The 12,658-nt window shown below is 50.0% G+C and overlaps 1 protein-coding gene across 1 annotated transcript in view; it reads left to right on the top strand.

The window, feature by feature from the left end:
- THBS4 (thrombospondin 4) overlaps window positions 1–12,658 on the top strand; it is a 257,747-nt gene that overhangs the window by 59,859 nt on the left and 185,230 nt on the right. Inside the window, exons 3-4 of the mRNA XM_085632230.1 lie at window positions 2,614–2,861; window positions 4,165–4,267. Of these exons, the coding sequence (XP_085488356.1) occupies window positions 2,614–2,861; window positions 4,165–4,267 (351 nt within the window). The remainder of the gene's footprint in view (window positions 1–2,613; window positions 2,862–4,164; window positions 4,268–12,658) is intronic.

Here is a 12,658-nt window from a genome sequence, read left to right as displayed (position 1 = left end):
CTGCTTAAATGATTATTGGTTAAAAAGCCACGTTTTCAATGATTTGTGAAATTGGACATATACTGTTTCATTCCGAATAGATGTGGGAAGGAAATTCCAGAGTGAAGGACCGAGGTACGCAAATGATCTGCCACCCATCCGAGATAGGCTGACTCTGGGCACAGAGAATTTCCCTTGAGTAGATGAGCGAAGGCATCTAAGCGGCACATAGGGTCAAATGAGAGACTGCAGGTACTGAGGGGCTACACCTGTTTTGATTGTAGTTCAGTGCTTTGAACTTAATTCGGTTCTCGACCCTGAGCCAGTGCAGATCCCGCAGGTGACCGGAAACAGAAAAGGCTCTAGGAACCCGGCAAAGTAGCCTTGCTGCGGAGTTCTGAACCATTTGCAGCCTGCGAGTGATCTCCTTATTGGATCCTAGGTAAAGAACGTTACCATAGTCCAGTCTTGAGGTGATTAACACCTGGAATACTGTTCTCTTGGTGGACCCTGGCAGCATCCAAATGATCTTTTTTAGCCACTTCAGTATGGTTCACTTACTCTGTTGAAATAATGTCACACTCTATACATAGTAGGCATTTATCCAAGCACTCACTTACCCATTAATCCATTCATGCGTCATCCAGCCTCCATACTTCCAGCCACTTGTACACTTACTTACTCACTCATCCATCCATCCTTCCATTTTTTGACTCATTTTCACATTTACCCACTCACACATCCAGATACCCACACACAAAAATCCTCCAATCATTGAAAATGCAGTTTCACATATAAATAGAAATACCCTTTGGCATTATCAGTGTCTGATTTATTGACGGAGGGGGGTGCCAGCTTGCTAGTCTATTTGAGTGGCCAGACACTGCCTCGAGTATTATAGAGAAACCTTTACATCCTAACCTGGATGCACTAGTGCTAGGATGCTTTCTGAAACATGGCTTTTAGGGTATTAGTCGATAAAATCTGAATAACATGGGGGACATGTTCTAGCACAAACAGCCTACTTGTGCTTCATGCACAGAACAATTAGTTTCATTATTTCTTAAATGTCAAATAATATCTATCCAAAACCGCATTTTTTGTCATTAGACTATACAAAATATGTTCCTAAATTTGGGAAGGAATAAGTTTGTCCATAACACATTGATCCGAATGAAATATTTGTTTTCTTAACCAGAAAAAACGTTTGCCTTTGTTTCTATGGAAATAGAAAGGAAATCGAGAAAGCTCAGACCTATGTCAAGCAATAATTCCAGAAAGATAACACAATTATTTCAAATATAATAAACCTTTTTCTAATTGAGGTCACTCACACTTGAAGTAGCCAGTGAATTAAACCCCAAGTTACAGTATTTTGTTACAGATGCACATGGTTGGAAGCTGTGAAAGTTTAATGTAGAACCCAAAGTTGCCCTGAAGTGTTTCTCAGTTGCAGCCACCACCAGCTTGACCCACATCTGCCTCGCCACCTGCCTTCCTTGTCACAGTTCTCATGCTATGATAACGAGTTCTCACCCTAGCTGCCACCTGTCGCATCCACTGGGCAAGCAGCGGAGGCTGCTCCTTCTCCCATCTGGCGGCCAAGACCTGGAACGACCTCCTCCTGCACCTCAGAGCTCACCATCGCTCCAGCACTTCAGGAAGGACCTCAAGACCTGGATGTTCAACCAATAGGAGAACAAGCAGCAAGATCCGACAGCACCTCAAGACACTGACGGGCGAAGCAGCCGCGCTCTACAAATCCTGACCTTATACTGTTTCATTTCTCCAAACAAGGAAGTTCTTCCCTTAGAGTCCTGAAACAGCAAGATGTATTCATTCGTCAACTTGCCTATAAATAACAAGGTCTCCTATCCCGTCCTCTTACTGTATGGAAGCAAGATCATTTGCACATTGTAAGAGGGCCAATCCTGAACGGCGGGAACATAGGACTGTGGTGAGGAAGTCTTCATCTCGGAGTAATGAAGATTACTGATAATTAATTGAACCAAGAGACCAAAGTAAATACAGTGCTTCCCAAATATCCTATACAGCTGCTCAGAGCTTGGGTCGATGGCTGCTCCTACCATCAGTTTGCTTGGATTCAGGAAGATGTGGGCTGGGCGATGCACACTTCAGGTCCTCAGAGTCCAGCTTTAAATGCTCTCCAAACTGATCTGTGCAACACTAGAGAGCACACGTGCTCCAAAAAAGCATTACAGAGTTACCTCTTTGGAGAATGTTCTGCATAAGTGTTGCCAATTTATTAAATGATTTCTCCCCATAAGCTTCATATGCGCTTGCTGCACTTACAGGTCAATGGGATTCGAGCCTGTGATCCACACAGCATGGAGAAGCCCAGAGAATGCATGGTGGTGCAGAGTTTATCAGAAACAGATAATATAACATTTCACTTTTGAGTATCAGCTCTCATGGAGTAACCAAAGCCGTCGGAATATTAAAAGAACAGAACGAGTTATAGGGCCAGTAGGTAGAGTTTGCTGTTTTAAGTGAGTTCTTGCATCCATGAGGTGAACTTCAAGAGAAATCCAACTCTTGGCCTTGTTTTAATCTTGTTTATTAGCACTGTGGACTGCACCTGATGTTAGCCAATCATGTCTTTATATCCATCAGCCTCCCTTCGCTACTTGAAGAACGATGGCAAGCTGAACTCCGTCATCTTCAGCAACATCCAGCTAGCTGATGGGAAGCGCCACAGCCTCCTTCTGCGCCTCAGCGGCCTCCAGCAGCGGTCCAGCACCGCCGAGATGTACCTGGACTGCATGCAGGTGGACGCCGTTCGCGACCTACCGCGCGCGTTCTCTGGCCTGCCACTGAGCTCGGACTCCGTGGAGTTAAGGACGTTTCAAAAAAAGCCTATGGTGAGTGAGGAAACAGAGAAGCTTGTGGGGCAGGAGAGACAAGTGCATGTGTTGAATACGTACAAACTCTCATAGAAGAGTTCATGAAAGAAGCTAGAGGCCCTGAAGGCATGCAAAAGTACTTCTTCCATAGGTTGGGCTCCCCGATAGGCATATGTTGAGCTGGGATGATTGTTGCGCTTGGTCACCAGGGCATCCCTTTTCCAATCCTGGGCTTTTCTGTTAAAATCCTTTCTATCAGGTTTGTCAGTAGGGTTTATTGGGAGTAAACTATGACTACAGTTCTCAGAAGGTATGAGGTTGTCAATTAAAAGCAGTGGGACTGGAAGCTATGTGTCCCGAGGATAGGCAAGTAGGCGGCACCCTTTATGAAAATGTTCTGCTGGTAGAGTGATAATACTGAAAGATCCTGTAGCTGCTTTTAAGATATGGGTAGCTGGTCAAATAGGATTTATTATGTGTTCATTTGTTCCACTCTGAAAACAGCAGGAGACTAATAGAGCAATAGTTTTTGGCAGCATTTGTAGTTGTGTTTATTACAATGGCTGACTTAAGATTGATCTGTGCTCCAGAATAGAGGCGGGACACAGTTGTTAGAGGACCTGCTACTTCTTCATAGTCTGCATATCACAACCTTATAGTCAGGGCCACTAGAATTATGCGATTGAGCAGCCACAGCGATTTTCGAATAAGTATAGATTTGCTGCATTTACCACATATCTCACCATCTGCTGCATAATCTGATTTAACAAAAAAAATGTTTCTACCTCAAAAGTTATTAAAAATGCAGCAACACGTTTTGCAGCGCACTGCAACACACTTTGCAAAGCTGGACTAGTCACCTTTCTGTTGCTTATTGCTATATTTGGGTATTAAACTGGTACTGAAGCACAACCAAGGCCCATACAGTGTTACCAAGTTTAAAAATTATGAAATAAAGAAGTAATACTATTACTAAATGTGCTGCATTGTGCCGCATAATTTGGCTTTTATTGCTGCATAATTTATTCACCCCTGCCGCATAATTTGTCACTTTCCTGCCGCATAATTCCAATGTCCCTGCTTATAGTTTAAACTCTTCTCCCAGGTCATAATGTTAACATAACCGTAGAAGGCCGTTGCCCTCTTTACTTAGGAAGCCACCAAGCACCACTGTTGGTCATGAAGAAGCTGGTGGGGCTCAGGCTTACATAAGTGGGCATGACTGGGTTCTTGTGGGTGCAATGCATGTGATCCTATCATAGCCAGGGGGCACAAGTTCTTGTAACTGGTGACATTCTTGGATTCTGTTCTTGATCTACAGGACTCACTGGAGGAGCTGAAGCTGGTGATCGGTGGATCCCTCTCCCAGGTGGCTTCCCTTCAAGACTGCCTCCTGCAGCAGAGCGAGCCCGTACAGAGTTCAGGTATCGCAACCGTCCTCAGCAAGCGTAATGCGATGGTGCACAGCCAATTACCGCTCGAGATGAATTACTCTTACCCAAAAGATACTCAACACTACATGAAATGATATAAGCATCCACAGCATTATTTCAACTCTCATGAATTATGCATTCAGAGATAGATAAATATTGGGTTGGGGTTAATGTTTTTGTTGGACTACATCCCAGTAAGGACTCCATATGTTATATATGTATTGGAATGTGCGATGCATCGTTATCGGGCAGCCACTGGTTTATATCAGAGTAGGCAGTCTCGTAAACCTCCTCACCCCCTTCTTTGCCCCATCAGCAAAGGTCCACCAGATGCTATTGTTGTATACTTTTGAGATCCTTCCGAAGGCTCCAGTGTATTTTCCAATTGTCCGTCAATAAGATTTTTAGTACCCTTGGGGCAAAAACACTCTATGGCAGAGGAGTGACGCGAGCACGTGCTCTATCCGCCATGATGAGGTAACTTGCTGAGGCACGCCTTTACATTCAAATACACCATCAGGAGAGCCCTCCCCTGAATTTGTTAGATTCAGGGACACAGGTTCGGTATCTGGGCCAGGCTCATATTGTTCAAATAAAAATAGGCAGGGTTAGAGATGGTAAAGTCCAATTTTGCAAAGTAAATTCTTAGTCCCTTTCCAAGACTTAGTCCAGAAAGGAGCTGTGATCCATGGAAGAACCTAGTAGCAAGGCATGGAGTTACGAGGGGGCAAGGACGAGTTTTCCTATAGATGTTTGTAAAATTCACAATCATAAAGCTGCAGGTTTCTGGGCTTTCTGAAGCATTTTGCATGACCTTTTACAACCTAAACAGGTGCAAAGCTATTTCCAAAAAAGGGGGCAGTAACTGTTGGAAGGAAACACCCCCACATTTCATGGGGGTTTAGAGCAGGGGTTTCTTCAGTGGGACAATATTTTTCCTGTGCCTCTAGTTAGAATCTGTCTGTATGTATAGGGGAGAAGGGGTGCTCCTGCAAATGTATGACTTTATATAGTTCCAAGAATACTGCAAGAGAGTTTATGAATTTTCAGTCAGAAAGTTACAAGTTTAGGAGACACCCTTTTGGGAGTAGATTTAGAACGTTTTGAGAGGACTTTTTTTTTCAATTGGACCCTGTATGGTGCCAGGGATATAATGGAACCCTAAAACTACCCTTTAGGGCAGATATAAAAAAAAGTACTCAGTGATGATATAGAGCAATCACATGAGAAGCACATTTTTAGAATGGCGCCGTTTGCCCCTGATCTTGACTTTTGGTTAATCTACCCATTTGCGCAGGTGGCATCGGTGATGTCAATAGAGAAATGGCAGGAGGGCGGCTGTATTATGCTGTCAGATTTGTATACCGAGGGCCGCTTTGTCTCCCTCAGAGATGCTATTACAGCATATAATTTGAGAAATAGACATTTCTTGCAATATGCTAAGCAAGCTGCAATGGCCCGAAAGCTGTGGCCCAGGTTCCAAGAAGCTCCAGAACCCACGCACACCCTGGTGACGCTTTTGGCTATTGCGGGAGGGGGGGATGTATTGTTTACCGGCGGTGTAGCGTTTTAGTCTGCCGAGATGACGCACTGGTACTGGCGCGTGACGCCATGCGCATAGTTAAAATAAAGAGGTGGAGCCCCGGAGTTTAGGGGGGACCGCACCGGAGAACTGAGAACACGTGTAGCGTGATTATTTAGCGGCTGCAGCACACTCTGCATATCACGCGCTGCGCACAACATCACACTGTCGATGATGCGGTTTCCAGAACTCACGCCACGAGACTGCCCTGATCAGCTCCACAGTGCCTGCACAACAGGGGAAAAGAACTTCCTGCCTGCTGCCACCTAAGGAAGCCTGGGGACCCCGGTAAGAGTCTGCCTGCTGCCATAGGAGAGTGCCTAGTAGCCCCAGCCAGAGCAGGAGCTCACACACACCCACCTTCCTTTGCAACCCTGATCTGGGGGCAACACATGGAGCTGACTTTATAACAATCCCTGGAGGGCATTGATAGCTTGGAGCAGCCCCGGCACTGCACAGCAAAAGAAGAAAAAGGAGGGCCCCAAGCGCGACCTCGGTTAGGCGGCTGCCCTCAGACCTGTCACAGAGGCAGGGCACGTGCCACGAGGTACGCCCACATCCATGCCCAAAATGGCAGCGATTCCGGCCATTGAGCCATTCATCGTGGACGGTGCACCCTCCTCCCTCACCCCAAAATAGAGGGACTGGACAGATCGGCTCCAGTTCTACATTGAAGAGACAGGGATTGCCCGTGATAGATGCAGAGCATTACTACTTCACCTAGGGGGCAAAGATATACACCGCATCTACAAAACGCTGGTGGAGGCTACCCCCAAGACGTACGTGACACTGCTCAACGCTCTGAATGTGCACTTTGAGCCGACGGCAAACAGAGATTACGAGAGGGTTATCTTTCGCCAGGACAAACAGGAAGCGGAAGAGTCATTAGACACGTTCCCTGGACGTTTGAAGGAGCTCGCCAGCACGTGTGGCTTCCAGGATGAACAAGCGGAGATCAGGGCCCAAATAATACAGGGCTGCTACTCATCAAAGCTCAGAGAAAATATCCTCCAGGAGTCCGGAAAATCGCTGACTGATATCCTCACATTGGGACTATCCAAAGAATTGTCGAAGGCCAGATCATCCCACATGGAGGCTGCCCTCCATCGCCCCCTCAAGACGGACCAGGCAAATGTGGTGGAGCAGGTGAACGTGGTAAGAGCCAAGCCGCGCCAAAGCCCGGGAAAGACCGGAGGAAAGGATGTGGCCACTGTGGAGGCACGCCCCACCGCAAGCAAGACTGCCCGGCAAAGGGGAAGAGGTGCACAGCCTGCGGGTGGATGAACCATTTTGCGGCGGTATGCAGGTCGTTGAAGCTCCGGAAACAAACTGCACAGACTGTAGCTGAAACGCAAGATAGCGAAGATATGGACAACGACATGGGAGAGTACCCTACCCATTATGTATTCGCAGTGGATCATCCACCACAGAAAAGACGGTGACTTCTAAAGTGCAGACTCAAGATTCACCACCAAGACGTACGGGCCACCATAGACACAGGGGCCTCGATTGAACTGATGGCCGCTAACGTATACAGCCAACTGAGTCCACGACCACTCTTGCGCGAAGCAAAGATTTGAGTATTTGCCTACGGACAGAAGACACCCATCCCACTGCTAGGATGTTTCAAAACGGAACTCAGACACCAAGACCTCAATATCCCCACCACAGTGTACGTGACCAAAGAAGGAATCGAGATGCTGGTAAACGGCCAGACTGCTGAAGAACTGAAGCTGATCTTGTTTGCCTTTGCGGTCCAAGAAGAAAAACTAGCGACCATCATGGAGGAATTCGATGACATATTCAAGGGAATCGAATGCCTGAAAGGGAAGGAGGTTTCCCTCCACATCAACCCGGCAGTACAACCGGTAGCACTGAGACATAGGTGCATCGCATTTCATCTCCGTCAAAAGGTCGAAGATGAACTGGAAGCACTGGAGAGACAAGGGATAATAGAGAAGGTCAGCGGGCCTACTCCGTAGGTATACCCGATCGTAGTGGCGAGAAAACCAAAACAGCCAGGGCATTTCCGCATTTGCGTCGACATGCGCCTCCCAAACGCAGCCATAAAGAGGGAACGCCACTTAACCCCCGCCATCGATGATATTCTAGGGGAACTGAACGGTGCAGTGTGGTACTCAAAGATGGACCTATGGTCAGGATATCACCAATTGCCCCTGCATCCAGACTCTCAATACATCACCACATTCTCTACCCACGTCGGCCTCAGGCGATACAAGCGTCTCAACTTTGGGATCTCGAGTGCCGCTGAGGTATTTCAGAACACCATCAGAGAAGTCCTCAGCGGGCTCCCAGGGGTTTTGAATGTGAGTGACGACCTATTGGTATACGTCTCAACAGTGGAAGATCACCACAGGAGACTCCGCAGCGTTCTTCAGCGGATCAGAGTCCGGCCTCACCCTGCACAAGGAAAAGTGCCAGTTCTTGAAGAACAAAATCAGTTTTTTCAGCTATACGTTCTCAGACAAAGGAGTGGCCCCAGATCCCGATAAGGTGCGAGACATTCAGGATGCCCTGTCACCCTCCAACATTTCGGAAGTACGGAGTTTCCTAGGGATGGTAAACTTCTGTGGGCGTTTCATCCCAGGTCTAACAAACATCACGAAGCACCTCAGGGAGTTGACGAAGTCCACCACCACGTGGCAGTGGGGTCCCGACCAGGAACAAGCCTTTAAAGACACTAAAGCAGCCCTCTCGGATGACACCACGCTGTCGTACTTTTTTTTTTTTTTTTTTTTTTTTTTTTTAAACCTTTATTGTCACTTCAAACTGTACACCGCTATTTAGCCAACAACCCGGAGGCAGGCAGCATAGTATCATGGCGGCACACCGCCAAAGCTTATCCACCTTGTACATCTGAGCGATATATCCAAAATAAGAATATACACAATTTATAGTAACATACAACCAAAAAGCGACAGTCGAAGAACAGTAGCACACTCTAGTCATCAGCACTTCTGCAGTCTCTAACGCGTCACCTACGCAGTGCTGCAGCCTCGGGAACACCAGTCGTCCCATCCAGTCATATCACAGCCCAGCCACCAGAGCAGCAGCGGCCTGGGCAGCGCAACCTCAACGCCAGTCAGCCTCCATATGCAGACCCAAAGTGCGCCCATATCAAACCACCAGTCCACTCTCCCACAGCCTCAATCCTCGCCAGCCGCATCCCTACTCGCCAGCCAGTCTACCAACGGCTGCCATATATCCACTGGTCGTGAACGCTGCGGTAACTGATCCCAATAGGCAGTGAGTTGGTCCTTGCAGTATATCGCGGACCTAACCCATCCCGCAACAGCCGGCGGAGCCTGCTTCTTCCAGTGTACTGCCAGTTGGCGCTTAGCGAGCAGTAGGAGAAGGGCCACAAGACGACGCGACGCCGGGGGTATATTCTTCACAAAGCCCAGGAGGGCCACCAAAGAGTCCGGAACAATGCGCATGCCCACAATTTCACTGACAACTTTAAAAATGGCATCCCAGAAGCCGTCAATGGGACCGCATGTCCACACAAGATGGAAGAACGTAGCGTCCCTCACACCACATCTCCAGCACTTCGTATCGGCCTGCAGGCCCATCCTGAAAAGTTGCATAGGTGTACGGTACGTCCTGTGTAAGTAGTTGAAGTGTACCAGCCGCAGCCGGTAATTGGGCGACAATTGCTCCAGCTGGGCGCAGCAGAATTCCCATTGTTGTTCCGTGATGCGCACGCCCGCCTCCTCCTCCCACAATGTCCTGGAGTCCATATGCGCAACCGGCGTCGCACGCTGTGTAGACCTGTATATGCGTGTTATTAATTTCCGCGAGGAGGAGTTGGACAGCACGTCCTCTAAGGCCGCCAGTGATGGCGGGGCCTCCGGGAAAGTAGGATATCTCTTCCTACAGGCCGACCGTAGTTGATAGTAGAGCAGCAGCTCCGATGCCGTCGGTTCAGAGGTCGCGGCCATGTCAGGCAGTGTGATAAAGGTATCGTCCGGATACAGGTCACCTGCCACCGTCAACCCACACGCACCGGCCCGGCGCGCCACCGCCGCGTCTGTCAACGGGCCTAACAGGGGATTTCCCTCCAGAGGCATGCTCGGGGCGTAGAGATCGGAGACGCCCGAGCGTCTGGCAATGCCCGCCCAGGCCCAACGCACCATTTCCACGGTGTTGATATCTTCCCTGGGTCGTTTATATTTCTGGTACACCGCTGTCCGTATCGGACAGGGCGCCGCCACGTCCAATTCTATCGCAACGTGTGGCTGGTAAGGGATCGGGTGGTGCCAATAGTGTAAGTATTGTGCCTGCGCGCTGTACGCATACAGCTCAAAGTCCGGGGCTGCCAGGCCCCCTTGACGGAAGGGAAGTGTGAGGAGATTCCAAGCCACTCGAGGCTGCCTGCCCGCCCAGACCAGTTCGATCACGGCTGAGCGGAGGCGACGGAAGAACGCCTTTGTTAGCGGTAAAGGGATGTTTACAAATAGGTAGAGAAACTTGGGCACCACGACCATTTTCGCGATGGCGATGCGGCCCAGCATGGATAGCGGCAGCGCCTTCCATCTCTTCACCTTGGTCTCCAGCCACTCCATGGCCACCCCGAAGTTAGCCAGCCACACTTCCTGAATTGAGCGGCTGATCTGAATGCCCAGATACTTGACCTCGTCAGTGGCCCACTCAATCGGGAATTCCGTGTGACATACTGACGTGCCGTCCGTCAGCGGCAACATCACTGACTTCGACCAGTTAATATTTATGCCGGTGAGGCCGCTATAGCGTATCACCTCTCTCATCAGCGGATCAAAGTTCTCTGCCGGGTTCATCATATATATGGTAAGATCATCAGCGTACAGCGATATCAATAGGCCACGGGACGTGAAGCCTATGCTGCGCTGGGTGTGGTGCTGCCTCAACCGAGCCGCCAGGGGCTCCGTGGCGATGGCAAAAAGCAACGGCGAAAGCGGGCAGCCCTGCCGAGTCCCTCTGGTTATGCGTATGGGCGCAGACGTTTGACCATTCACCCGCACTCTTGCCGTCGGGCCATTATACAGAACACCGATACGCCTAGCAAAGGGCAGGCTAAAGCCCATTCGAGTAAACAGTGTCCGCAAAAATTTCCACTCCAGGGAGTCAAACGCTTTGGTCGCGTCTAGCAACGCCGCCGTCGCCTGCGCCCTGGGGTCCAGGTAGTGTAGGAGCCCAAAGAGCACCCTCAAGTTCTGAGAGGTGGACCTCCCCATGACAAAGCCCGACTGATCAGACAGCGCTATCTGTGGCAGCATGAATTTTAGGCGGTCAGAGAGCAGTTTCGCATATATTTTAGCGTCAAGGTTTATCAGGGAGAGTGGGCGGTAGGAGTCCGGGCTAGCAGGGTCCTTTCCTGGCTTCAGCAGCGTGATGATCAGTGCTTCACGCATTGACTGGGGAAGGATCCCCATTTCCACCGCCTCCTCAAACACTCTGTGTAAGCGCGGGACCAGGATGTCAGCATATTCCTTGTAGAAGGCCGCCGTAAGCCCATCAGGGCCCGGTGCCTTGCATAGGGGTAAGCCAGCAATCACTGCCCTTATGTCATCCGGCGTAAATGGGAGATCCATGTATTGCCTGGCTCTATCATTGAACCACGCCAGCGCTATAGTGTCCAAGTACTCTCGGAGGACAGTGTCGTCCGGATCCACCTTGGAAGTATATAGTTCTGTGTAAAAGTCTGTCATAGTAGCGAGTATAGCCGGCGGCTCCCGCACCACCTCGCCGCCCTCCCCCCGTAATTCCAGGATATGATCCGCCCCACGCGGTGCCCGCAGCAGGTTCGCCAACGTGCGGCCCGCGCGGTCACCCTCTCCATACCGTCTGGCTTGACAGTCTTTAGATAAGTACGCGACCTCACGGTCAGCCTCCTCCTGATATTTAGTCAGTGTCGAACGGAACATAGCCCTCGCGCCATCAGAGGGCGCCGCGAGTAACGTGGACTCAAGCCGCGCAAGTTCCGCCTCCAAGGAGTCTAGCGTGCGCCGTATGGTTCTCAGAACTCCCGATTTTAGGGACATGCAGTACCCCCTGGTGACTACCTTGCAGGCCTCCCACAGTATACCCGGGGACTCCACGGACCCCTCATTAAGCTCAAAGTACTCCTCGAGCCTTTCGCGGAGACCTTGCTGGAATACCTGGTCACGCAGTGCCCGGGAGGGGAACCGCCAGCTAAAGGGCGTAGCATATTTGGAGGGGGTAGCCAGTGACAACAACACCGGAGCGTGATCAGAGAGTGACCTCGGCAGGTGCTCCACCTCCAATACCGAGGTGTGCAGGTCCCTGGACAACAGCCAGTAGTCCAGCCGGGACCAAGCAGCCCTATGCGCAGTTATGCACGTACCCGCACGATCCCCGGGGTGCAGCACCCTCCAGGAATCCACAAGCCCCGCATCTTGTATAATATCACCGAGCGTCTCCGCTGCTCTAGGATGATGGTCCCTGGCCGCGCCCTGCCTATCCATCGTGTCAGAGAGCACTACGTTGTAGTCCCCCCCCCACAACACTGCCGCCGGCCCCCGGGTCTGTACCTTATGCCATAGTTCTTCATAAAAGTCGGGGTTGTCGTCATTGGGGCCGTATACATTCACCAGCACCACTCTCATACCATGCAGCGCCCCCACCAATATGATATATCTGCCATCCGCATCCCTAATCGTCTCATGGGTGGTCCATGGAAGCCCTCTCCTTATTAAGATCGCCACCCCTCTGGAGTAATTGGAGTATGCCGCATGCACTGGCTCTGCCCAACGATGCCGCCGGAGTAGCTGTGTCGCAGT

Source organism: Triturus cristatus, chromosome 2_1, assembly GCF_964204655.1.
Source record: "Triturus cristatus chromosome 2_1, aTriCri1.1, whole genome shotgun sequence".
NCBI lineage: Eukaryota > Metazoa > Chordata > Amphibia > Caudata > Salamandridae > Triturus > Triturus cristatus.
This window is presented reverse-complemented; position numbering and strand designations above follow the sequence as displayed.